The following is a 24,110-nucleotide window of genomic DNA, read 5'->3' as shown; positions in this document are numbered from 1 at the left end:
TTAAAAAAGTAGAGAGAGAGAGCGAAAATTTACATGCTCCAGCTGTAGCCAAAAATTTGTTGGATTAACTTTTTTTAGTTTTCCTCATAATACCGTTGCCACAGAAACGTAAAGTGTTACTGCCATTACTTTATTGTTTGAATCTATTTCATATATCAATTTCTAGTTTTATTATATATATTTATTATTAATGGAATTTAAGTCGACCATTCCTATCGGTGGAATATTCCACAGTCGTAAAGTTGAGTATAGTCCAGAAACGGCTGCATTTCTTAGAGGTGGGTAGATACAGTAAGTGTACTTCGAATTTAAAAACCAGAATCAAGGCGAGTCAGATTATTTTTTTCTTTTGTAGAATTAATAAGAGAAAGTAAATTATCAATCTTTCAAAGAAAACAACTAAACGATAGTATAAAGAAAGGAGAACCATTACCTCTACCACCCAATAAATCAAATAGGAGAAAACAGCCAAACCCTGAACCAGAAGAAAATATAAAAAATATTTTACTACCTAGAAGAAGAAAGCAAGAAACTATTAGTAAGTCAGGTGCATACGATCGCGATCAATTCATTCCCAACTATGAAAAACGTAAGTTAAATAACAGCTAATTTATTGTCTTGCAATTCTTAATGAAGAAGCTGTGTATTCCAGTTTTGTTGTATTCCGTATCTTTTTTCATTAAAGAGTCTTAATCAATTCTCTTAAATCCTTCCATCTGACTTCGCCCAACAACTCCTCAAACCGTTTGTTCTTCAATCCTGGAACTAAAACAGATTCCTTAACTTTCTTGATCCAGCTATCCGCCAAACCCTCCACATTTCTTTTTACATGACCATATACCATTTTTTAAAAGGGTGCCTCGTCAAACCCTCCTTTTAACACCTTACTTATATTTCTTACACTAAATAAACTAATAACCCTCATGGATTTGGAGAATTGCTACCCTCATCTTTTACCTTCATTTCAGGAAGCTCGCACAGAACTACTAGTCGTAAAGCAGTATACATACCTCTCATCCTCAATCGTCCATATCCTCTTTTTCTCTAAATTCATCTTCAAATTCCAATTTGCTTTTTTATTTTCGTGAGCTAACACTACTTGATCATTCTTTCTCAACAGGCACTCATTCTCCTAGCTTTTCTATCCGTTTTACTATCGCTTTAACCAAGAAAATATTCAATAAGAACATTGCATGCCCTCTTCTCTAATTTCTAAGTTTCTCCAAGATCCACTAAATAGAGTTTACCTTCACGTAGTATGTTTGTTCTTCACCTGGATCGCCTAAAGCAAATTCACTGATTTACCGGCTTGGATTGCAAATATAAAAGACAAGGGTTCATTGAAAAACTGCTATTAAACTGTGAGTTAAAAAACACTACTCCTTGTTCCATTTATGGGGTCCGTATTGCGACTTTATCTTAAAATTAGTATGTGTTATTGAACAATACAATAAAATTGTCTACTTACGAATTAAAAAAAATCTTGCAAATAACATTAAGGACAATCAGTTATCTATTCTAGTTGATGACAAACTGATTCCCACAAAACCCTTCTCGGTTCCAATTGTGATGGTCAAATTGAATTCTTTCAAGGAATAGCCCATGAATGGATACATTTTAATCCAAATCCATCATGGCTTAATTTTTTGTAATTTAACTATATCCAAATATGTAATTGGAAACTTTCCAGCTAATCATGATATTGAAAAAAAACGTTTGCAAGACCTAATGGCTTTTGGAAAAGTTGTACCTCAGACCAAATCTAGAGATGAAATAAGTAAAGCCCTTGAAGAAAAGAATAGGAAGAAAAATGAGGAAATCACTAAAGAAAAACTTTTTCTTACGAGTAAGTAATTTACTTCCCAATGAATATTTATCAAGATAAATAAAAAATCATTATATTCAGTTTTATATCAGTAAACTCTTATGTGTGAGTTGAGATTACCTTCAAAACAATGATGAAAAAAATGATGTCTCATTACAATCTTTGCCAATTTAAAGTTCACATAATAACTGTTTCTAGCGTTGGAAGAAATCAAAGAACGGAATGAATTTCTTAAGAAAATGGAAGCAGTTGGAAAAGGAAAAGAATACAAAAACATCATCGATCAACAAATATGGGAAAAACTGAGGCTTTTAGAAAAAATTGATAAGGAGCTATTTGCTGCAGTTCATAAATATCTGAGAAATACTTCTCAAGTTAGCAGCATTTTTAATGAATAGCAAACTAAAATTTTAATATTCTGAAAATTATTGAATAAAAGAATATATGAATATATTTTTTATTATTTTCAATAATATCAATCACCAGAAACTGGCAAATCAAACTATTTTTGCTGACAGCATAATACCTATTTATATTTTTTGTGTAAATTGGATTTTTGTCAGGGACCAATTTTCAACTATTCTAGATTATTTGGCTTTCATTGCTTTAATAATAGTTATACACTGCTCACTCTCTCTTCTCAAAATTTCACATTCCCTATGAGCACATTAGTAAATTTCACCGAATTTTTACCGTTCAACACGAAGTTTGTAACCTACCCCCACTTAAACTGATTTTTTTTTTTTTACTGGCCATTAAAACCTAACTGGCCCTGCTGAAATGCAAGCTGTTCTCTCTGCTTTGCACATATTCAAGTACAATTTTCTAACGACTTTAAAGGCATTTTTTGCTAGAGTCCTAAAGTGACTTTTGCTGGGTACGTTGGGGCTATCCTTCCTTTTCTACTACATTTCACTGAAAAGTGAAGCAAAATAATGTTAATTGACCACAATGTAGAAAAAATTAAGGTGAAGAAGCAGAAGGAATAGGACGGAGATTCCCTATCACCAAACAATAAACTGCAGGAGTCTAGCAGGAGGGACTGTCCTTTTTGTGGATCTGACATTTTTCATAAATCGTTTTTCGGTACGATTTCTCTATGAGCAAAGATCTTACGAGATACAAAGGATATGAGAGGTTGCTTTCTCCTCCTGTACAGCAGCGGCTTTAGGTTGGATATACTTCCTGTAGAGCTCTGAATACGCTAATATAAGCTGGTGCAGAGTTTAAGGTTCACCTTAGTCACATCGCAACTGAATAAAAGCAACTTTTTTTCTGGCTATCTGGCACTAGCGCTTTATTGATTATTTTAATTCTGTCCAGAAGATTGACAATAGCCTTCTAACTTCACTTTTTAGACTTATTATTCAAGTTTTTGTATACATTTCATATATGTACCCAATATTTTCTAAAATCGTAAGAATTTTATATTCCGTTCAATTATGCCTTTCCTGCCCTTTCTGTGTATAATTTTATTTATTTAATGTTCTTGTTTCTTGAATTTGCAATTTTAACGTAAGATGTGTTCACATTAATTTGAAAATATGTAAGTACACGTTTCGACTGTTACAAAAACGTTATTCCAACTCGACTTCTAATAAGCATTATTTGTCAACATTATTTAAGTAAAAGGCATTGATAAAAAAAAATTGTTTTATTACTACAATTATGTATGTCGACTGAAAATGCCAATTATTTTTTAGTTGTAAATGTAGGACTATTTGACGTGACAGAAGGGATGGTCGAATAAAGTATTAAATATCTGTATTTCCCATACCTTAATAAAAAGGTATTTCTACATTAAGAAATGTCACTTAAACATTCTGTTGACAGATTTGTTGGGAACAACTATAAATTATTAAAGAACATAAATACAAATAATTACAAGAATCGGCTATTTACAAAACAAACAAAATGGAATAAAACAAATTATCTGTTTACTCATTAATATCTGAGCCAGTACATAGAACCTCTAATACGATTGTAATCAGGCAACGCTTCGACTGGACCAACTGCCGCAACTGCCGGACATCTATCGTAGACATATTTCAGCATAACATCTTGCACATTGTCTGCAGTGATGCTCTATGAAAAGCAATTTTTTTAATTAGGAACAATAGCAAATATGTAAAGTAAGGCAAATAATAAAATCAAATTAGCTGCTCACGTTGATTCTTTTCTCTAATTCATGTAATGGTACTCGACGTCCATAACATAGCATCTGTCTACCAATATCTTCACAAACAGGCGTTGTCCCATCTAACTGTAGTAACATATTGGTCTTTAGCAGATTTTTAGCGCGATCTACTTCAGCCTGAGTGATACTTGTACACAATCTCATCCATTCTTCTTGAATATTGTACACTAAATCCTACAAAAGAATAAATACAAATAATTTTTAATAATTCTTAAAGCTTTGCAGTTGGTTAAATAGGAGCACGCGAAATCAATCATACAACAATGAACCCTCCGTCCATCTTAAACCACGAAGAGGTTAAATTAATGATTAGTAAGAAATTCTTCAATTAATAGCCACCAAGGAATATATCTTTTAATATTTCTTAATGTTACAAAGAAAAATAGAGCAATCGAACGAGGGATTAGAGAAATCCTTTGCTTCCGCAAGACTTCTAACGTGACAAGCTGATATTTCACTTTCAAGTTGACAAATCTTACTCTGCATGGGAAGTTATTAAGAATTATTCGCGAGATTCCAAGAAATTGTCGCTTAGACGTATCTGACTGAACTCCGCCATACTGCAAGACATAGCCTACAGTCTTCAGCGTAAAAATTCAAACATGAGAGATCATCCAATATGATAATATAGTGAGGATGAAAGACTCGCATAAAAGACGTTTAAGACCAAGAAGGATTCTTCGCTCCGAACTCGAAACTTTTTTAATGGATGGTTACCTTAATCCCTACAAACAATGTCAACAACGAATTAATTATGCACTCTAACTTCTTCTTAAATATAATTGCGTAAAAGTGTCAACATACTTCCAATACCAAGGGTTGGGCAACGAAATATATGCCCCACAATCCTGTTTCTTTGTAGCAAGTATTGAATGACTGGAAAGAGTGTGCCAAATTATCGGTGGCTACAGCCTGAGCGAGCTTTGATGAGTTTGTGGCACCACCTCCTTGACTCCTGTCCCATGCACCTATTAACAATTTATAAACCTTTTGTGTATTAGGAAGTACAATTTCCAAAAATGTATTTTACTTTTTATTTTTTGACATAATTCTCAAATAAAATATATTTCACTAACCAATTAGAGTGTTGCCAACCATTAGAGGAATATTATCAGGATTATTCCATCCACAACCTTCAACAGCTATAGCAACATGAGCAAGGGGCATGGCGTCATCCCTAACTCGAAGGTCGGAACCAGTAAATCTACAACGTGTTAATGTCGCATCACATGAAGCACTTGTAGTTGTAGCACAACCGAAATGTGATTTGGCTGCTTGGACCAGAGAATCATGATCAACTCCTCCAGCTCCAGCCAGTACCATGCGGGCTGGTGTATAGTAAGTTTTTATGTACTCTTGCAAGTCGTTCCTAGATATACATCTGAAACAAAGATTAGTGTATTTCCAGTTCATTTTTGCTAATTGATTTAATAAACAAAACATAAATTGAAATTACAACCTACTTGATATTTTTTGTAGGACCCAGAATAGTACGGCCTAATGGCGTTCCTTGAAATGCAGTTGAATGCAAATGATCAAAAACAACTTCCTGCAGATTCGTTTCAACTTCTTGCATTTCACGCAATATTACACCTCGCTCTCGTTCGATTTCATTTTCACCTAAACGAAAGTGGAATTATGGGAAATGGTTTGTTACACATACGACTGACGTATAGATATTTTATTCCACCCAACTTAACTTAGATGTTAGGCAGCTGCGATAAAAAAGCATTTAACTATTAACTTCAGCTACTTACTTTAAAAAAAAAAAAGTTTATTATGAAACATTTTAGACATTATAGTTTTAATAAAGAATATTGCGATTATTCAGGCGCTTATCTGGGCTATTTACGTTTTCTGTGTAAATATTTCACACCAAACTAAAGTGATTGATCTAAGCTTTGCAAATTTACTGCTAAATTTGACTTTAAAACAACTTTAGGAACAATGCAGAACAAAAATGGCCAATTCCCGGAGATTAGCAAGGAACCTCAAGCTTCCCATAATCTTGAAAGATATAAAGATTAAGGCAATCTGCAAAAAAAAAAATATGTACTAAAAAGTCAGCTTATTTAGTTATTTTTTGTCCACTATGATTAAATAATTCTCCCAACATCCAAGGACCCGAATTTTTGTCTGTTACGAATTAGATGCCAGGACTCATTCCTGAAATAACAGTCATTGTAAGAATTTTAATATTTTTTCTACGTTAAATATAAAAAATAATTACCCAACTTTGAATTTTGCAATATGTCTGAGAGTATCTCAAGTGCTTTTGGAACATCTTGACTAAGGCATTTAGCATAAAATACAGTTTGTTCCCTGGAAGTGTAAGCATTCAAATGGGCTCCCATGTTCTCAACTTCAAGCTCCAGATCAGTCTGTGAACGCTTAGAAGTACCCTAAAACAAATATAAAAAATTAGCTTGAACTAAAATTTACATCTTTTCGTCCTTGTCTGCTTAAAACTGCCTTTAAACAACTCAGCTCGTCACTTAAAAGCAAAACTAACCGAAGATCTGTTTCGTAATTTGTCTGGCCTTAAATTACAAGAGGCAGGTTGTTCAGCAATGGTCACAGAGTCTTCAATTGGTTACCAAAATTCATCCTTGTGATATTTTAATTTAAATAAAAAATAAAAGCTTAGAACATGAAACTTTCTGAGGCACCAATTTACCTTAAAAGCCATATGTTCCAAAAAATGGGCAACACCATTATTTTCTTCAGTTTCAAATCTTGAGCCAGCATCTATCCATAGGCCTATAGTGGCGGTTGGTGCACCGGTGTCCTCCGTTGCAACTCTCATCCCATTTTCAAGAGTTGTTGTCTTTGTAGGTGGGCAATTAACAAGAGTTTCTGCAAGTTTGGGTGCCTGAGTTGATTTAAACTGTTTTGCAATCTACGATATAGAAAAAAAATCAAATATGAAAATTAATACAATATTTTCGAAAGACATTGCATATATTTGAGGCATTATTTTCAAAACAGGGGAACCGATTTACACAAATATTAAACTTTTGTCTAAAATAACAACCACACAAAACAACGCCTTAGCAAAACCAAATGAAATGTTTTTACAACTAAAATTCAAGTTAACCTAGACTTTTGAATAATTTGAGGAATTATTTTCAAAACAGAAGAAAGCAAGTTTGCAATCTTACCGAGTTTGAATGAAATTAAAGCTGAATCATTTTTCACTTTATAAAATTTATTTGAGCTTTAAGATCTCAAAATAATAAAATATAAAATTGCAACGGATTCGGCACTTCATAGAACATGTAACTATTTTTAGAGGTATACTGTAAAAAAATATTCATTACCTTCGTCAAATTCCCTGAATTTCCTAAATATCTAAGAGAAGACTTCAAAAGCAACCGACTAGCCATTTTTCTGCAAAATTTATTAAATCGTGCAGAGAATTTAGTGCTCGGCAGTCAGCTGTGGTGACTGGGAGGATAATGAAGAAAAAGAAACCTGGACCTCCTGAATTAAATTCGTATTAAATAAATTCACAAATTTTGAAAAGTTATTACTTCATTAAAAAAATGTATGCATAAACTACATATGAACATTTGTATTTTACAAGCTTTAATTAAAACTATTAATTTTATGTAAAATTAATCAAAACTCTATGTAAACCAACATTAATATGATAACACTATTATTAGTTCCTCTCTGCTTATCTTGTCTTAATCTTATTTTAGGCAATAAGGTGAATTTATAATAATTTAATGTTTTAAATTAATAGACCCCCTCTGATGTTAAAATTTTTAACAAGGTTTTTTCTATTATGTTTTAACGTTCCATTCTCATTGAGATAACCTATTCACTACACTTTTCACTAATACAACTACAGTAGTAGGGAATAATATTATAGATAGCCGCAATTTATTCTATTTTAGCCGCATAAATATAGAACAAACTTGAAAGCTTTTATATAAGTTATGAAAAGTTGTCAGTGATAACAGTCTCATAGGTACAATGTATCCTTAAAAAATCTTTGAAAAGATTTATTCTTTAGGTTTATTTCTGGTCGAAAAAATTGAAATAAGAACCATTCCCACAAATTTCTAATAATAAAAAGAATTAAATTCTCAATCTACTAAGAAAATATTTCATGAAAAGAGTGTTCTATTGGTAAATAGTTGGAGAGAAAGTTTAAAATTTTCCCAAAACACCAATTTTAATTCAATAAAGTAACACCAATGCTCATTGAATCCTTGTAATACAATTTGCATCAAAAATCTATTTTCTAAAGCAGAGTTTTCTGAAGACAAAAATATCCCAGTCAAATAAATTAACAAACCTTTCCTTATATGTAGTTCGAAAACAGTGGCACTTGCTCATCAAACTACTAGCACCTAATAAATTAAACAAATTCTTTTCAGTCTTTAAAATTTGTTTATTGAATTAAGTTATTATCGATTATACAAAAAAATCGTGTAAAAGCTCACAGATTTGAAATCATACTTCAAATAATTTTATCCTCCTCACTCTAACCCACGTTGAGCGGCTTGGTCCGAGGCGGGACGGCGCCCCTGGAGCTGTTGTGGCCCGGTTCGTTAGGCAGTCTCTGCGGGACGAGGTGGTACGCCAGAGGAGAATAAAGAGGGATTTCTCCACTCGTCATCTTGGCTACCCTGATAGTGACTCTCGTGTTTACGTCGGAGATGCGATGACCGCTACTAACAGGCATTTGTATTGGCTGGCTCGACAGAAGAGATCTGCGGACAAAGTTAAATACGTCTGGTTTAGTGGTGGTCGGGTGAAGTGCCGTCGGGGTGATGGCCTTCCGGTCGTCGTCATCAATAGTCCAGAGGACTTGGATGTTTTTCCCTGACCCATTTTTTCTGTTCACTTTTTCTCTCAATTTCATTTAAAGACCTTATTTTCATTTATTTTGTTCTATAAAGTGGTTTTTCTGTTTGGTTTTATGCACCTATTTTCACATTATTTATGTAAATCTTTTCTTTTCAACTTTTTATATAGCAAAGATGTTTTAATTATTTTGTTCTTTTTATCTTTCTTAATTTTTCAATTTTCAAATAAGTGGATTCAGTCTCATTTACAGACCTTATTTTCATTTATTTTGTTCTATAAAGTGGTTTTTTTGTTTGGTTTTATGCACCTATTTTCACATTATTTATGTAAATCTTTTCTTTTTAATTTTTTATATAGCAAAGATGTTTTAATCATTTTGTTCTTTATCATTTTCAATTTTTCAATTTTCAAACAAGTAGATTTAATCTCATTTACAGACCTAATTTTCTTTTATTCCTTTGATAAAGTAGTTTTTATTTGGTTTTTTTGTTCTTATTCTTATATTATATGTGCAATTTTTTTCTTTGAACCTTTCTATTTACAATGGTGTCATTATTATGTTCTTTTTATCATTTTCAATTTTTCATTTTTCAAACAAGTGGAAGATACACTTCTTTTTTGTACAGCAGCAGTTTTCCCTCTTGATTTATATCCTTCCTGCTCCTTAAATGACTAATGCCCTGACCTCCTGCCACGTCAACGCTCAATCCCTCCTTGCACATTATGATGAATTCCTACAGTATTTCCTTGATAATTTCTATCACATTATAGCAGTTTCCGAAACCTGGCTTAAACCCTACATTCCTTCCTCGCAAGTTTCCATTCCTAATTTCACCTTCTTGCGTTGTGACAGAGAAGACCGTACCGGTGGAGGTGTGGGTCTCTTTGTTCATGATAGCCTGAAGGCTAGACTCCTTGCTCATTCCCCTTCCTCCGAATCCCACCAACCTGAATATATGTTTGTCGAAATATCTTCTCCTCTTTCTTCTTCTCCCCTCCTTTTTGTTGTTGTTTACCGTCCCCCCCGAGTTCCTTTTGACCTATCCTTTGAATCTCTCCTCTTTGAGCTTGTCCCTGCTTACTCTCATATAATCCTTGCTGGCGATTTCAATTCCAATCTGCTTGTCGAGTCCACTGAAATGTTATACCTTACAAATCTTTTCTATTCCTTGAATCTTTATGTAGTTCCTTACTCTCCTACTCATCACACATATTCTTCCGATACCTGGCTTGACCTTTTCATTATAGACTCCCAAGATAAACTTCTGTCCTCGTCGCAGCTCCCTGTATCTTTCCTATCCGCTCACGATCTCATTCAAATAACTTATAATTTACATACCCCACCTTTTGTTCCTAGGACCTTTTCCTTTCGCCATCTTGATTCCCTCTGTTTTGAACCATTAAAAACTGACCTTGAAACCCTTCCTTTCGAAACTTTATTTTATACCGACTCTATTGATACCAAGGTTGAAATCCTAACACATCACCTCCTTAACATCTTAGACTCCCATGCTCCCATTAAAACCTGTCATGTTCGACGTCCTCCTGCACCCTGGCTTATACCGGAGCTCAAGGACATGATGAGGAGAAGAGAGGCAGCCAGGAGGAGGTTTAGACGCACGCGTTCTCCTCATGACTACTCTCTGTATAGGCTCCTGCGTAACCTTACTCTGGCCTCTGTCCGCCGAGCCAAATCCCTTCATATTCACTTATCTCTCTCCAATGCTCCTGATTCCAAATCGAAATGGGCTATCCTTCGTAAGCTTTCCCTCTGTAGATCTAATCGCTCCTGCCCCATTTCAATATCTCCTGATGACCTGAACGTCCACTTCACTTCCTTCTTAACCAATGCCTCTTGTAATGTTCCTGCTCTCATTTTACCCTCCTTTGATCCTAACAATTTTTTTTTCCATCATATTACTCCTGAAGATCTCCTAACCTCAGTTCTGAAATCCCGTACAAATGACTATGGCCCTGACAACATTCCTGTTAAATTAATTAAAGCCTGCCTCCCAGCGATATTGCCAGTCCTTTACCATATTTATAATTTCTCCCTTCAGAATTCTATTTTCCCATCCTGCTGGAAAACAGCCCTAGTCCGTCCTCTAAATAAAATCTCAAATCCCACCTCTCCTATTGATTTTCGTCCCATCTCTATTTTATCAAATTTCTCCAAACCCTTTGAACGTTTAGTGCAGTCCCAGCTTTCTAATTACCTCGAACAAAACAATCTCCTTAATCCACTCCAATCTGGCTTTCGTCCTTCTTATTCCACTCATTCTGCACTCTTGAAAATTACCCATGACTTGCAGACGGCTATTGACGACCAAAAACTTACCATCCTTATACTCCTAGACTTCTCCAAAGCCTTTGATACCGTTGACCATCATATCCTGCTATCTAAACTACAATCCCTCTCTTTTTCCAATAGCACCCTCCGTTGGTTCCAATCCTTCCTGTCTAATCGTTCCCAATTCGTTGTCACTCCCGATAGTAATCCTTCTTCACTTCTTCCTTTGTCACGCGGTGTACCTCAAGGTTCTTCCCTATCTCCCACCCTCTTCTCAATTTACATCAATGACCTTCCTCTTTCCATCTCTCATTCCCAGTATCACCTCTATGCTGATGATTTTCAGATTTACATATCCCTTTCCCCGTCGGATTTGTTTGAAGCTGTATTTAAACTTCAAGAAGACCTCAATAACATCTCAGCATGGGCCACGAACAATAAGCTTACCCTGAATGTAGAAAAGACCAAAGCTATAGTTATTGGCTCCAACCCACTCCTTAAATCATTGGCTCCTCTTCCTAATCTTTTCCTTTACAATACCCCAATAAAATATTGTTCCTCTGTGAAAAACCTTGGTATCACTTTCGATCAAAACCTATCCTGGAAAAACCATGTTTCCCAAATCTCTCGCCGTTCCATCCATATCCTTAAGCAGTTTAATAGTTCCCGTCACCTTTTTCCAATTAAGACCCGGCAACTCCTAGTTTCCTCTCTTATATTCCCCCATTTCGACTATGGTTGTTTAGTGTATGGCGGTCTATCTGGTGATATTGAAGCTAAGCTTAAGCGCCTCATGAACTGCTTCATAAGATTTATTTTCAGCATTTCCAGAGACTCTCGCATTTCGCACTGCTACGATGAGTTGAAGTGGCTTTTTCCTGTCTATCGCCGCCAATATTTTTTGGCTTCTTTCCTTTTTCAAGTCATCCAGTCTCAAAGGCCTTCCTATATTTTTCAACTCCTTAAGTTTAAATCCTCCATCCATTCCCGTAACACTAGATCTCGCTCATCTGATCTTTATATTCCCTCTCACCGTACCTCATCCTTTGACAAGTCCTTCCTCATACGTGCTACCTCTCTATGGAACTCCTTGCCTTCATCTGTCCGCCATGCTCCTACCCTATCCATCTTTAAATCCCGTCTATTCAGTTATCTCCTTTCTATTCAGCTTCCTCCGAAATTCTAATTGTTTTAATTCATTTCCTTAATTTCTGCTGTTTTATTATTTTATTTTTACTTTCATTTTCACTTTTGTAAATATTTATTTATTTATTTAATTTCTGTATAATCACAGGCCAAACTATTAAGGCCTCTATTTGTACCTGTATTTATTCTTAGGGGACAATTGTCCCAGAATAATAAATTTCTTTTCTATTCTATTCTATTCTAACACACCTTAACCCGTGAGATTGTTCTCCATGAAGAAACAGACTTTCATGGAACAACAAGATCTCGAGGGAAGATGCTGCTATTAAGAGGTTGGTTTATTTATTTACTTTTAAGCAAATAAATGTGAGATTGAATGCGCAGTTTCTTCAATAATATTCAAAATATATACTTACCTTGGAACCCATCAGACCAGTGCAATATAAAATAACTCGCAAGTCTTCTATAACAGCCCAAGAACAAGAGCACTTGTAACATACGAAAGCGCGGCGTAATAGTCTTACAAAACTTGCGGTATAAATAAATGCATAATCCGTCCAGTGTATTCCATCAAAAAGCAGAATAAACTAAATAGTAGATAACATCAAAATCCAAAGAATTAAACTTTCAAATATTTGTACTTCACTTAAACAGTACCCTAAAAGAAGTTATTTCACGCTCTTTTTTTCTAGGATCTTCTGCAGAATACAGGTCATGGACATCCGGCAAGAATGGCCCTACAGTTGGCGCTTACCCAGCTAGAATCACCAGCAGAAGTATTGAATGAAAGAAAACGAGAATCAGAACAGACTCAAGCGTTCAGACAGGAAATGAGATCAATTTCCTCGAAGCATCTGCAGCCGGATGATGAAGATGAATACCTTATAAGACATGATGATGTCACACAACTTGTAAGTGGTTTTAATGATTATCATTTATTAACAAGCCTAACTTTTTGTTTTCCTTTTTTTTGGTTGTTGTTTATGTAGTTTTTTTGTATCAAAAAAAATCTTAAAAAAGTGAAAAATTTATTCAACTAAATAATGCATCTGGTAAATGGATTTTGATCGTTTATTTACAGACGGGTTTCAATTCAAGTAAGGTGGGGGACTGAATGGAAATCTAAAGTTTCACTTTCCTATGATTTTTGAGATATTTGGTTTACGTGCAAACTATTTTCTAAAAACCTTTTCTGTCTCAAAAGACCTCAAAATGAATATTTTTTGGTGTAAACTCAGTTTCAATAATTCGGTGTGATAGCTATACTCGTATTTCTACTACAACACTTACAGCTGTACTGTCTCAATCTTAAACAACCTGATTACGATTGAGGCGAGCTTGGTCTGAGTAAAAACAAGTTTTGCCAGTTTACAAGCTTTCTCCTAGAATAGTGATTAGCTATGCGGTTAACTTATTGGTCCCGGGTTCGAATCCATCTGCTAGACCTTAGATTCTCTCTTCCTAAAAGCTTCTTACAGCTCGCTGTCCGGAGGCCGGCAGGGCACTGAATAAAGTTCCGGGCGCCAATAACCTCAGATGTTGACGCGCCTTAAATCATTTAAAAAAAAAAAAATCCCAGGATAATGAAGGCTTGGGTTTCCTTGGGGAAATCTGAAGAAGCTGGTCCTTGAATGTGATAGGTCTACAGATTATTTAGGGATATAACAAACTCCAATACACCTCCTAAGTGATTGGATGCCATCATTCCTTAAGAATTAAAGGTAGAGTTGGGACGTTCTTGTAGCCTATGTCTTAGCACTTCATAGAAATCTTGAAATAATAAATATTAAAGGTAAACAGCAATAAAATACACAAAAGTTTATAATTTCCGAACATTATATTTGTCATATTTCATTACATGAATAAGATATTTTTCATGTCTTAAAAATGTTTAATATACACTTATAATAATAATTTCCATTTTATCTTTTAACGATAAAATTAAAAATATACCTTAAGTCTTCCTGGGACAATGCAAAAAATATCATTTTTAAAGTTTATTCTTTCTTTTTTTTCAATTTTAGTTATTTTTTGCTTTCATTAAAATTATTTTTTATTAAATTGATATAAGATCAATTTATATTATAATTTTCATAATATTTAACACACATAATATGTAGTAATAATGTACGAGCATTATTAATTTATTTTATGTATAATTATATTTTATATAATTATTTATATGTAATATAATTCCTTATTTGATAATAAAGCCTCCAAATAGTTCACAAGGTAACATAAGGCAGCGGTAAAATGTAATAAAACAAAAAAATTAAATCAATCGCAAAAAAAAGAGAAAGGAGATCACATAGATATTAATAAGAATAAAAATAAGTGTAATATTTCATAAAATTAAATATCATAGCCTCAATATTTTACTATAATCACCATAATTTTTTTTTTGTATCTCAATTGATGACGTTTTTATTTTAGAATTTTTATCAATCTTTAGTTTTACAATTGATGAAAACCATTTCCTTTTCCTTTTACTGATTTTTAATCATATTGTACGTTTTGGAAGAATTTTAAAGTTTTTTTTTTAATATTTCCGAAATAATATTGAAAACAAAAAGTGACTGTAAATTTAAGGCACATAATAATGCAAAGTTGTTTAAAATGTGAACACTCAAGGATTATTTGTTATCTTTAGTTTCAATTAATTTTCAAATTTTATTACATTTTAAAAAAATAACTTGAAAGAAAAATAGTGTGGTTTCATGGGATTAAAAATCTGAAAGGCAAGGGACAATAAAAAAATACTGTCACGGGCAACACCGTGTGTAGGCCTGTAATTAGTTAATAGTTTCATTATGAACAATGTATAAAGTTGATTTTGTACATAGTGAGCATAACAATAATCATTGAAAACGAGTATTGAGAATATTTTCTAGCAATGTTAAACCTTATTTTAATTTTTTTCTGCGACAGAATAATTCTTTTTGTGAAAGTAAAAGCATTAAATTAGAAATGTACGGTTAGTTTTTATAGAATACGACTTTCACAATAAAAAATTGGGTACCACTTTAACAAAGCGTTACTAAGTTTTCGGTAGGTGACTGCGGTAGGTAAGGGATAGATGTCGAATGTGAACCACAATCACAAGAAATGTGTTCGGATATTATTTATTATTGCGAAGTACTGTGACGACGTAATTGAAAGAAAACGTTTTTTAAAAAAAATGACGAATTCACATATTATAAAGGAAATTCGGAAAGGTTTCTGCGTTATTGTTTTATGTTATCTTATTTTGCATCTACACTACGCCGTTAATGTTCGAAGCTGGTGTACTCCACAGGTTGATTTATTTTTTCTCCCAGATGTCAGTATTGTCCATACATTTATTTTGATTAATAAACTTGTGTTTAACTTTCATACATTCTATAAAATAATGTCCGAATCATTTGAAATAAAATAATTTAATTAAATGGTAAAAATTGAAATATTTGTAAAAACTGAGGTTAGTTTTAACAATTTTACATACTTAGATTAAAAAAAAAAGATAAATTATTGAGTACAGTTCATTATTTTTTATTGTGTCTGCCAGATAAAGATAATGAAGAAAATTATTTTCAATTTCTGAATATATTGTTTATTTTTCCAAGTTTTCGAGCTTCTAGGTTGAAAATTTATATTCAACATGGCATCACAGGCATTAGTATTAAATTTCTTAAAGCTGTCTCTTTATGTTAAAAGAAATCTACAAGAATTTTTGAGGTATTATTGTCAGTATTATACTGACACAGAAAAAATTTTTTTTATTTTATTTATATTAATCAACAAACACTCACTTCTTTTATATCTTATTTCTTTTTTGAAAGAGAGGAATAAAAATTACAATTTTTATCATCAATTTGTTCCTGATTTTATACTCTTCTTTTTTAATATTGTTGCCTTGGCTTAAAGTATTTTAAAAATTAATTATTTTTATTAATCCTTGATAAAATACATTAAAATAGTTTGCGCTTATATTTGTATCTTTTTAATATGAGAGCACAGTCACGACAGAAATGCAAATTTACAATAATTTCATTAGACTTTTAATACATATTTATTCTTTGTTTCATTTAAATAATTTTTTAAAACTGTATCAACATTGAATAGATTGACTTATAAAGGTATAATAAACATACTTATTATTCTTTTAATACAAATTTCATTTTTATGTAACAGTACTCATTCCATGGAAAAAAAAAAAAAAAATTAAAATAATTCCGTTTAAATTTCTCTCTTTTTGAGGCTTTTTTATTTTATATTATTACTTAAAATGAAGAAAAAGAAAATAACAATAATAGTATATAATTAACCCTTCACCTACATCATAGGCATTGTTTTAACATATAGGAATTTTTGTTTGCAATAAAAATTAAAAAAAAAAAAAAAAGGAATCCAAAGCAATGGACAATGTGATGCAGCAACAGCATTCTAATTTCTTTTTGCGAATAAATTATATTCATTAATTTATTTATTTTTACGCGATAAATGCCTTTGAACAGAAGTTTTTCTCTAGCGCAAAATATTCACACTTTTACTTGGCTAAAAACAGATAAATTAGAAACGGAAAAACAAAATTTGCCTATAATTTATATATATTTTCTAGATTTTTTTTGAAACTTTAGGTATCTTTTTAGCAATCTGCCCAACAAAAGAAGAAAAGAAAAAAATTACAACTAAAACAAGGTTGATGAAGAACCTGCTGAATTTTGGTGAAAAAACAGATTCAACTAGTTTTTTTATTGGTTTATTATTAAGACCAATAAGCGCAATTTAAATTACCCAACTAACAAGTTACTTTTCTCATTTCATATTATTATATTATGGAAAATTTTGTAAACAATTAATTCGTTAAACTGATGAGCTTTTTTTTGTATTTTTTTTTTAAAGCCTGAAACTTAAACTCCGTATCTCCGCCTTTCTCCGTTACCACTAATCCATCGCCTCTGAATTTATTTGGACAAACTGCTATTACCCGGTTCTATTCCACCTTACTAGCCCAAACATGCGGTTTAGAACAGGTTTCCAAAAAAAGAGATAACCAAACATTTTCTTGGTAGATTGCTAAAACATGCCTTTTCTTTTTTATTTTCTACTTTCTTCTGTTTTTTTACCAGTCATTATTGATTAAAAACCAATTTTAACACTAAATTAGGTTCACTTATTTACTTAGTTTATTTAATAAATTTTTATTTCAAGACCTACTGTCCCTAACAATTTTCCTAGACCTTATTTCTCTCTTGTTTTTTTAAAATTCTTTTCCCTATTTATTTTAGCTTAAAACCATTTTTATTTTTATTTCTCTACAATCTGGTGTCTATAATGCATTTATTAATATAATTTATGTGTTCCTAAAAAAAAAAAGTCAAAATTTTCGTTAACGTTCTAGAAATAAAATTTATGTTCATTTGTTAAGAAATAATGAAGCTTCATTTTTATTGACTTAATTCATCTTAAAACACATACTAAGTTTTATTTTTCTTTAATTATAATATTTCATTATTTATTTATTTTTAAAAGCCTTAACCAAAATAATGCAGCTCATATCCAACTAAAAAAGTTCTTTCTTACTGCAGATATTATTATTCATAAATTAATAATTTTGTGTTACCTATGAGTTCACTTAATCTAAAGTGTCTTTTAGTTGGACAAGTTCTTATTTATTTTTTTTTATAAATAAATGCTTACAAAAAAATTTAAAGAAAAAAGAAATACCATGAGCAAAAGGAAATAAAATGGAACTGAAAACTCTTTTTCACAAATAATAAAAGAATGCTTTAGAGAAAATATTGATAATAATGTCTTTTTTTTAAAGACAGGGAGAAAAAAAAAACAAATTAATTAATTTTCTTAAAAGGAATCCCCCAATCTTTTTTAGTTTTTTTTTTGGCAATTTAAAAAAATAATTGATAATTTAAAAAACGAAAATTAAATCTAAAAACTTGTGCAGTAATACTTCTTGGCACACATTTTTAAAAAACGCTGAGCAGCATAAAAAGAAAAAACTTAAAACCAATAATTAAAAAAAAAAAAAAATCTGTATAATTGCTTGTCGCAAGCTTTAACATAAAAAGGGCTGTTTTTAAAAATGTACACTAAGTGATGAGGTAACATAATTTTTTTGTTTTGTAAAGCAAAAATAAGTAAAGATGTTATTTTAAAAAAAACAAAAATTAAATTCAAATAAAAGAAATTAAGAAAAAACAATAAATTAAAAATTAATAATAAAATTGAACACTTTCTTGTATATTTTTACAAAGTTTTGGTTTTGTTTTTCTTGTATTTAAGTCAATCACACTTAAAAAGATCAATTTCGGTTAATTGTAAAGAATTAACATATCTTTTTGGTTTGTTTAATCCCTTTTTTTTTTTACACAAATCGAATATTACAAACTGACGTACACAACTATGCGATTGTTGATGTAAAAAGTATTTTAATTATTAACTGTTTTTAAAAATAAAAAAGTGCAAGCTTTTTTATGTTATTTATTTATTATTTTAATTGAAATAATAATATTAGCATAAAATAAAAATAAAAAGATTTTGAACAACCGCAGTTCATGCATGAAGACCCGCTCTCTTTACTCTTACATTGTTCTTTATTTTTATTAAACAGTTTCACGCTTCTTTATTTTATTTTTTAACATATATATATTTTTCATACATCATTTATTAAATTTATTTGTTTTATATTAGGCACATGATCTGAACTAAAATAGATAACAAATCATCACATTTTCTTTCATTTCATTAAACTTTTTTTTTTGTGTTTCAGTGTACAAGTTTTTATTCTTTTCTTTTCTTTCTTAATATCTCATTGTATTACGTACTAAATAAAAAAAAAAAATTACTTAATTCATTTAATTAAATTTGAACAAAACTTCTTTTAAGTATTTTATTGTTTACTAATTTTGTTTTCAATTTAAAAACAGGATCTCCCAGAAGAGTTATTGATCGAAATCTTAAAAGTCAATTGCTTGTATTGTGTCCGTCGAAGTGTCACACTAATGGATGAACAACTGTTAAAGGTTCGTAGTTCTGACAATACTGTATTAAAGAAACGAGTTCGAATGTTGAATTTTAACGTGGTTCACTCTCTAAAAGAAGTTGATTTTGCATCATGAATAGATTAGTGATAAGCGTTTGATTTTTTTTTTTTTTTTTGTAATCTAGTTTATTCCACGTAAAAGCTGCGCATTTAAAACTTTACTGAAATGAATGGTTCACTTTTCCTATCAGTTAAATCCATACAACTTGGTGCATGTATATTTTGATTTAGTGTTGCAACATGTGAAGTCATTAGCGTATTTAGCTTTCTCATTAATCGACAGGCTTCGGATAGTGTTCTGTTACAGACATCATTGTCCATCACCGACTTGAAATTATAATGCTACTTGGAAGAGGAAACGTGAGGGTAGTAAACTGGACAATGAACCCGGGCCATAGTCTTGACTTACTGACACTACTGAGCTAAACTTTTATTGTTTTGTTGATTTTTGTTATTTTTTTAAGTTTAGGGGTGAATTAAACTTTCATGATGTATTAGATTCCAAAAGAAAAATAAATATTCCTAGAAAATAAAAAGCAGAAGCTAGAAATTTGTAGAAACAACCGTAAAAAGTTTTATTTTTTTCATCTCTTCTCACAATTGATTATTTTTTTTAAGTTTGTCTTTTTTTTAATTGAAAATTAACTTCATCCAGGGAGAAAGCTTTGTCATATGGTTATTTTACACACATAACTTACTAAGAAACCAAATGTCTTTAGTGCCATAAACGGACTATTTTTATTTTCTCTTAATACTCCTTTTGATTCTTCCATCCTTTTAAGACGTTTGAATGATCGAGCTAGGCTAGCATACAAGTAATATCAAGTAGAAAACTAAAGAAAGAGTACTTCTTTTAAAAAGAAAGAAAAAATCTTTTTCATTTGAAAAGAAATGGGGGGAAATCCTGTTTTAAACGAACAGATGTTAAATTTTAGACGCCCGAAGGTAATACTTAAAATCAGTAAAACAAAATATATAAGAGCTAAAATGACGAATGAGTGTATATTTTTTGTTTTGTTTTAAATTAACTCAGAGTTGGCACCAATGCTCAGTCTTAAGAATTCCAACACTCGATCCAATATGGTTAATTTTTAGTTAAAAAAAATACTATTTAAGCATTATGTTTTCTTTATAATTTGATAGACTGGTATTGTTTATCATTTTTTTCAGACAAATGAAATCACAAAATAATATTGCGCGTATCACACTTATAACAATATTTATATATACAAAAACACATATAAAAGAAGATATGTGAATTAGACTCTTTACTTTAAAAAATACAAAATTCACAACGGAAGATATTAGAGAGAATAAGAAGAAAAGAGGGGCTCCATGCATGGGGGAAAGTGAAGAGTTTTTGAAGAATAAAAAAAGAATTATGGAGGGAACAAAATGGGTGTGTGGAAGAGTGTGGCTGGAGGATTCATTGTAGTATACAGCATATTCCACAGGGAAACGGTCCGGACTGGCCCAGATGCATTGCAGTCTTAAGTACAACAGCCGGCGGTGTAGGACTATCTCCATCAATGACCGCACCTAAACTGTAATACTTATGTACTGATCGCTTTGCATCACACATCTGTCCAACCCTTACGGCCCAGTCTTGCTCCTCCACGGGGATATAGTCATGAATGGCAACCCTTGTCCCATTGTCGCTACTAGGAGACGACGCAGGGAAAGGGTTGCCTTGCCCGTTTTTTTGACCGGTCGTTGAATCAGCAGGTACAAGTGCATCTTCACCTTCTTCAATGCCTTCATCATCAGATTCTTCAGATGATGTAGAGGAACTATTAGAAAGTTTAACGACTGAGCTACCTTGACTTCGCAACCACTTCGTGACTGCTTCTGTAATCGGACGTTCACAAACTTCTTCTTGTACAGTTTGTTCGGCTAGTCGTGATGTTATTTCATCTACATCAATGGCTTCTTTTGATAGTGATGCAGTCATTTCATTATTTGCGTCCTGTTCTACTACAATTTCATTGACACCATCTTCTTTTTCCAGCACCTCTTCTTCAACAGTATTTTCTGAAACTTCCAACTTTTCTTCCAAAACTTCTTCTTGATAATTCTGATTGACTTTTTCGTTATTTTCAGATTCATTACACAATTCATTCATAATTGAAATTGAATTTGTATTGATGGACGGTTCAAAATGTTCTTCATCAATGTTTATAGCATCTATAGACACTGATTTTTCTTCAATAATTCGTAAAGAAGAGTCTGCAGAAATAACAGGCTCTTCCGTATGTTCTAATTCTAATGTAGTGCTTTGAGATCTTTCTTCAACAACCTCTTTTTCGACTTCCTTTTCTACCACATCTTCTTCACTTCCTAAATTTGGTTGTTGTTGTTGTTCTTGCAAGTATGAAGTTGAAACTTCATCCTCATTTTCATTTGAATCATTATGAAAATAAGGTTCATCAATTGGTAACCTAGGAGAGTTTGCCCCACTTGTAAGTGCTGTAGGATCAGTGTGGATACCCGAGTCTGAATTTGTCTTGGAAGAGCTAGAACCAGGAGCTGTGTCGCTGCTCGCACCAGATTGGCTCTCCGCTGCTCCAGACGCGTCGCAACTCAAAATATCCTCACAACTAGACTCAGAGCCCTCGTCCGTCACCTAAAAATAATAATAATAATTACATAAGAGAATAGATGATTATAAATTTATAAGTAAACAAAACTTTTCAAAAATTATAATATTGAGAATGTATTAGAAAGTTATAATTTGGAGAATTTTGGTAAGACATTGAAAAGATGCATCAGGGAATTTAAAGTAAAAAATATAGCCTTTACTTTGGACAATTCTGGTCGCCAACCTATTTGCTATTTGCGGCAAAAGGCAAATAGCAAATACCCTACAGTCCGTAAGGTAGGGTCACTTTTCAGATATTGTATCAGGGTTCACTGATACAGACTTGAATATCTTGGTTAATGATGGCGGGAACAGTGAGTTCATAAAACTAATACTATTTCTTTTAAGCAACCTGGTAGAAGAAGAATTGGCAGGTGGGTGGGATCAGAGCACTTAATGGGGTTTAAAGGATTGTTTGCCTGCGCGCGTGGATGCCATGAAGCTCTGCAACCTTAAAAGTTCTTTTAAATTTTCGATATATCGACGGTATTGCTAGTGCTGTGGCAACTCTCTTGGCAATTTTAGACATACGGGGAATGAAATGGACTATTTAGAGACAATCTCAAATTCATTCAATGATATTTCTTTTTTCATTTTTCATTAATAAGACATTGTATAAACAGACCGGGATAGATAGAACTCACTCTTTCGAAAGAAGAGTGAATAATTTCAAATTGTTAATTTTAATTTAGAATTAAATATTACACAGTTTTTTGTGAATTCTTAGACTTATTGAACTTAGTCTTTAGTTCCAACAAATCAGGTGTACAATTTTGTTCGACGGCTTCACCGTCATTAAAATTTAGTAAGAAAATAAGTGTATATAAAATAGGCGTACCCCTCCCCTCCTTCTCCTTCTCCTTTTCTTGCGACGTTTGGCCTGGTCAGCTGGAGGCGGCAGTGGTGCGCTCTGTGGCACCACCCCTTGCACAGTCACACCTGCAACATGCCACCACTGACATCATTCACAATTAGCCGCCATCTCATGCCACACAAAACTCTTGTTTGTACAAAGAGAACTTTACAGAAGCTATTCTGAAGCGTTATAAGACGAAAGCAATGTCAATTTTAAAGTTAATTTTGTTAAAATTATAAAAGAATATTTTGATTTTCAGTGTTGAAAATCAAATTTACAATCTTTCTTTAGGAAACAGTTGCAACAAAAGCAGACATAACACATTAAAAATTATTTGTTCTTAAACATACATATTATTTTGCCAATTTAAAGCTTATAAATTGAGCTGAACTATATTAGACATTAAATTCATTGAAGTGTTAATATAGTGGCTCTTTAAAAAAAATAACTTTTATTTCATTCATTACGAGTACAAATGATTTTCACTTCCTAGGAGCTTCTTACAGCTCACTGTCCGGTGATGGACAGTGTTGTCTGTAACGAGAGAACACTGTCCGGAGGCCGGCAGTGCACTGGAAAAAGCTCCGGGCGCCAATAACCTCAGCTGTTGATGCGCCAAAAAAAAAAAAAAAAAAAAAAAAAAAAAAAAAAAAAAAAAAAAAAAAAAAAAAAAAAAAAAAAAAAAAAAAGCACAATTTCTAATCAATGTTGTAGGCTGGTTTAAGATTTTAAGTTCGGTCTGTCTTTCTTCGAAATAAGATAATTATAAAATTGTTACTAATCGGTAATTCTATCGAAAGAACTAGAATGCTCTTAAAGCAGATGTGAAATAACCCAAACATTTAAAGTTTTAAAACATTTCTCTTACTTCTGCATTTTAATTTTGAATTAAGCTGTTGAGGATTTCAGTAAACATACTTTGAGGAAAAACATGTGGTTTCTGCAGGCCACAAATGTAATCGAGAAAATAAGAGAAAACAGTGGATGATTTAAAAAAGTTAATGTTTGAATTATCTGATGGGGAATCTCTATTAAGGACTATTATTTTTCTTAACAGTAAACATAAGCATAAATTTGGTGAAGACAATTTGGAGGAAGGTTGTCTAAAAACTATCTGAAGATAGAAAAGTTATGAGTTACATACATAGATAAACATCTTTTAAATTGTAAACACTAGCCCTACTCAAAATGGAATTTCGAAAACAACAAAAAAGGTAAATGACTGGCTCAATAGTAGTTTATTATTGAAATCAGATCGCGGAGGTCCCGAGATCTAATCCCTCTGTCCGACCTTAGAT

The 24,110-nt window shown here is 32.2% G+C and overlaps 3 protein-coding genes and 1 long non-coding RNA gene across 9 annotated transcripts in view; 2 read left to right on the top strand and 2 right to left on the bottom strand.

The window, feature by feature from the left end:
* Window positions 1–83: 83 nt before the first annotated feature.
* On the top strand, window positions 84–2,278 carry LOC141448528 (UPF0193 protein EVG1 homolog). The gene is made up of 4 exons (XM_074116929.1): window positions 84–278; window positions 356–589; window positions 1,691–1,846; window positions 2,024–2,278. The coding sequence occupies exons 1-4, from the start codon at window positions 191–193 to the stop codon at window positions 2,221–2,223; spliced, it is 678 nt and encodes a 225-aa protein (XP_073973030.1). The 5' UTR covers window positions 84–190; the 3' UTR covers window positions 2,224–2,278.
* A 1,186-nt stretch (window positions 2,279–3,464) lies between these two features.
* UQCR-C1 (Ubiquinol-cytochrome c reductase core protein 1) lies at window positions 3,465–7,503 on the bottom strand. The gene is made up of 8 exons (XM_074116909.1): window positions 7,343–7,503; window positions 6,700–6,921; window positions 6,253–6,424; window positions 5,486–5,642; window positions 5,099–5,403; window positions 4,827–4,990; window positions 3,993–4,196; window positions 3,465–3,910 (listed from the first exon to the last, which is right to left on the bottom strand). Exons 1-8 carry the CDS (start codon window positions 7,406–7,408, stop codon window positions 3,770–3,772), a joined length of 1,431 nt encoding a protein of 476 aa, XP_073973010.1. The 5' UTR covers window positions 7,409–7,503; the 3' UTR covers window positions 3,465–3,769.
* Window positions 7,504–7,708: 205 nt separating this feature from the next.
* Window positions 7,709–13,625, top strand: LOC141448533 (uncharacterized). Its single transcript, XR_012455123.1, has 3 exons — window positions 7,709–8,005; window positions 12,558–12,611; window positions 12,972–13,625. It is a non-coding gene; the product is annotated as an uncharacterized lncRNA (long non-coding RNA).
* A 1,411-nt stretch (window positions 13,626–15,036) lies between these two features.
* Window positions 15,037–24,110, bottom strand: part of LOC141448520 (uncharacterized) — a 119,828-nt gene continuing 110,754 nt past the window's right edge. For all 6 annotated transcript variants that reach the window (XM_074116901.1, XM_074116903.1, XM_074116902.1 and 3 more), the window contains 2 exons: window positions 22,795–22,895; window positions 15,037–21,941 (listed from right to left, as the gene is read on the bottom strand). In XM_074116901.1, the coding sequence (XP_073973002.1) occupies window positions 20,745–21,941; window positions 22,795–22,895 (1,298 nt within the window). In that variant the 3' untranslated portion in view covers window positions 15,037–20,744. The remainder of the gene's footprint in view (window positions 21,942–22,794; window positions 22,896–24,110) is intronic.

Source organism: Rhodnius prolixus, unplaced genomic scaffold (assembly GCF_049639745.1).
Source record: "Rhodnius prolixus isolate KJV_2025 unplaced genomic scaffold, Rpr scaffold_2, whole genome shotgun sequence".
Classification (NCBI taxonomy): domain Eukaryota; kingdom Metazoa; phylum Arthropoda; class Insecta; order Hemiptera; family Reduviidae; genus Rhodnius; species Rhodnius prolixus.
The sequence above is the reverse complement of the archived record's forward strand: the minus strand, read 5'-3'. Positions and strand labels throughout refer to the sequence as shown.

What these genes read in the sequence shown, in the direction of transcription:
- UQCR-C1 (XM_074116909.1), bottom strand. Translation starts at nt 7,408, where the DNA reads ATGGCTAGTCGGTTGCTTTTGAAGTCTTCTCTTAGATATTTAGGAAAT. An exon ending in GGTCCTACAAAAAATATCAA is followed by an intron (nt 5,404 to 5,485) that starts GTAGGTTGTAAT and finishes TCTTTGTTTCAG; the next exon opens with ATGTATATCTAGGAACGACT. An exon ending in AATTAGAGAAAAGAATCAAC is followed by an intron (nt 3,911 to 3,992) that starts GTGAGCAGCTAA and finishes TGCTTTTCATAG; the next exon opens with AGCATCACTGCAGACAATGT.
- LOC141448528 (XM_074116929.1), top strand. Translation starts at nt 191, where the DNA reads ATGGAATTTAAGTCGACCATTCCTATCGGTGGAATATTCCACAGTCGT. An exon ending in AACGGCTGCATTTCTTAGAG is followed by an intron (nt 279 to 355) that starts GTGGGTAGATAC and finishes TTTCTTTTGTAG; the next exon opens with AATTAATAAGAGAAAGTAAA. An exon ending in AGAAAAACTTTTTCTTACGA is followed by an intron (nt 1,847 to 2,023) that starts GTAAGTAATTTA and finishes AACTGTTTCTAG; the next exon opens with CGTTGGAAGAAATCAAAGAA.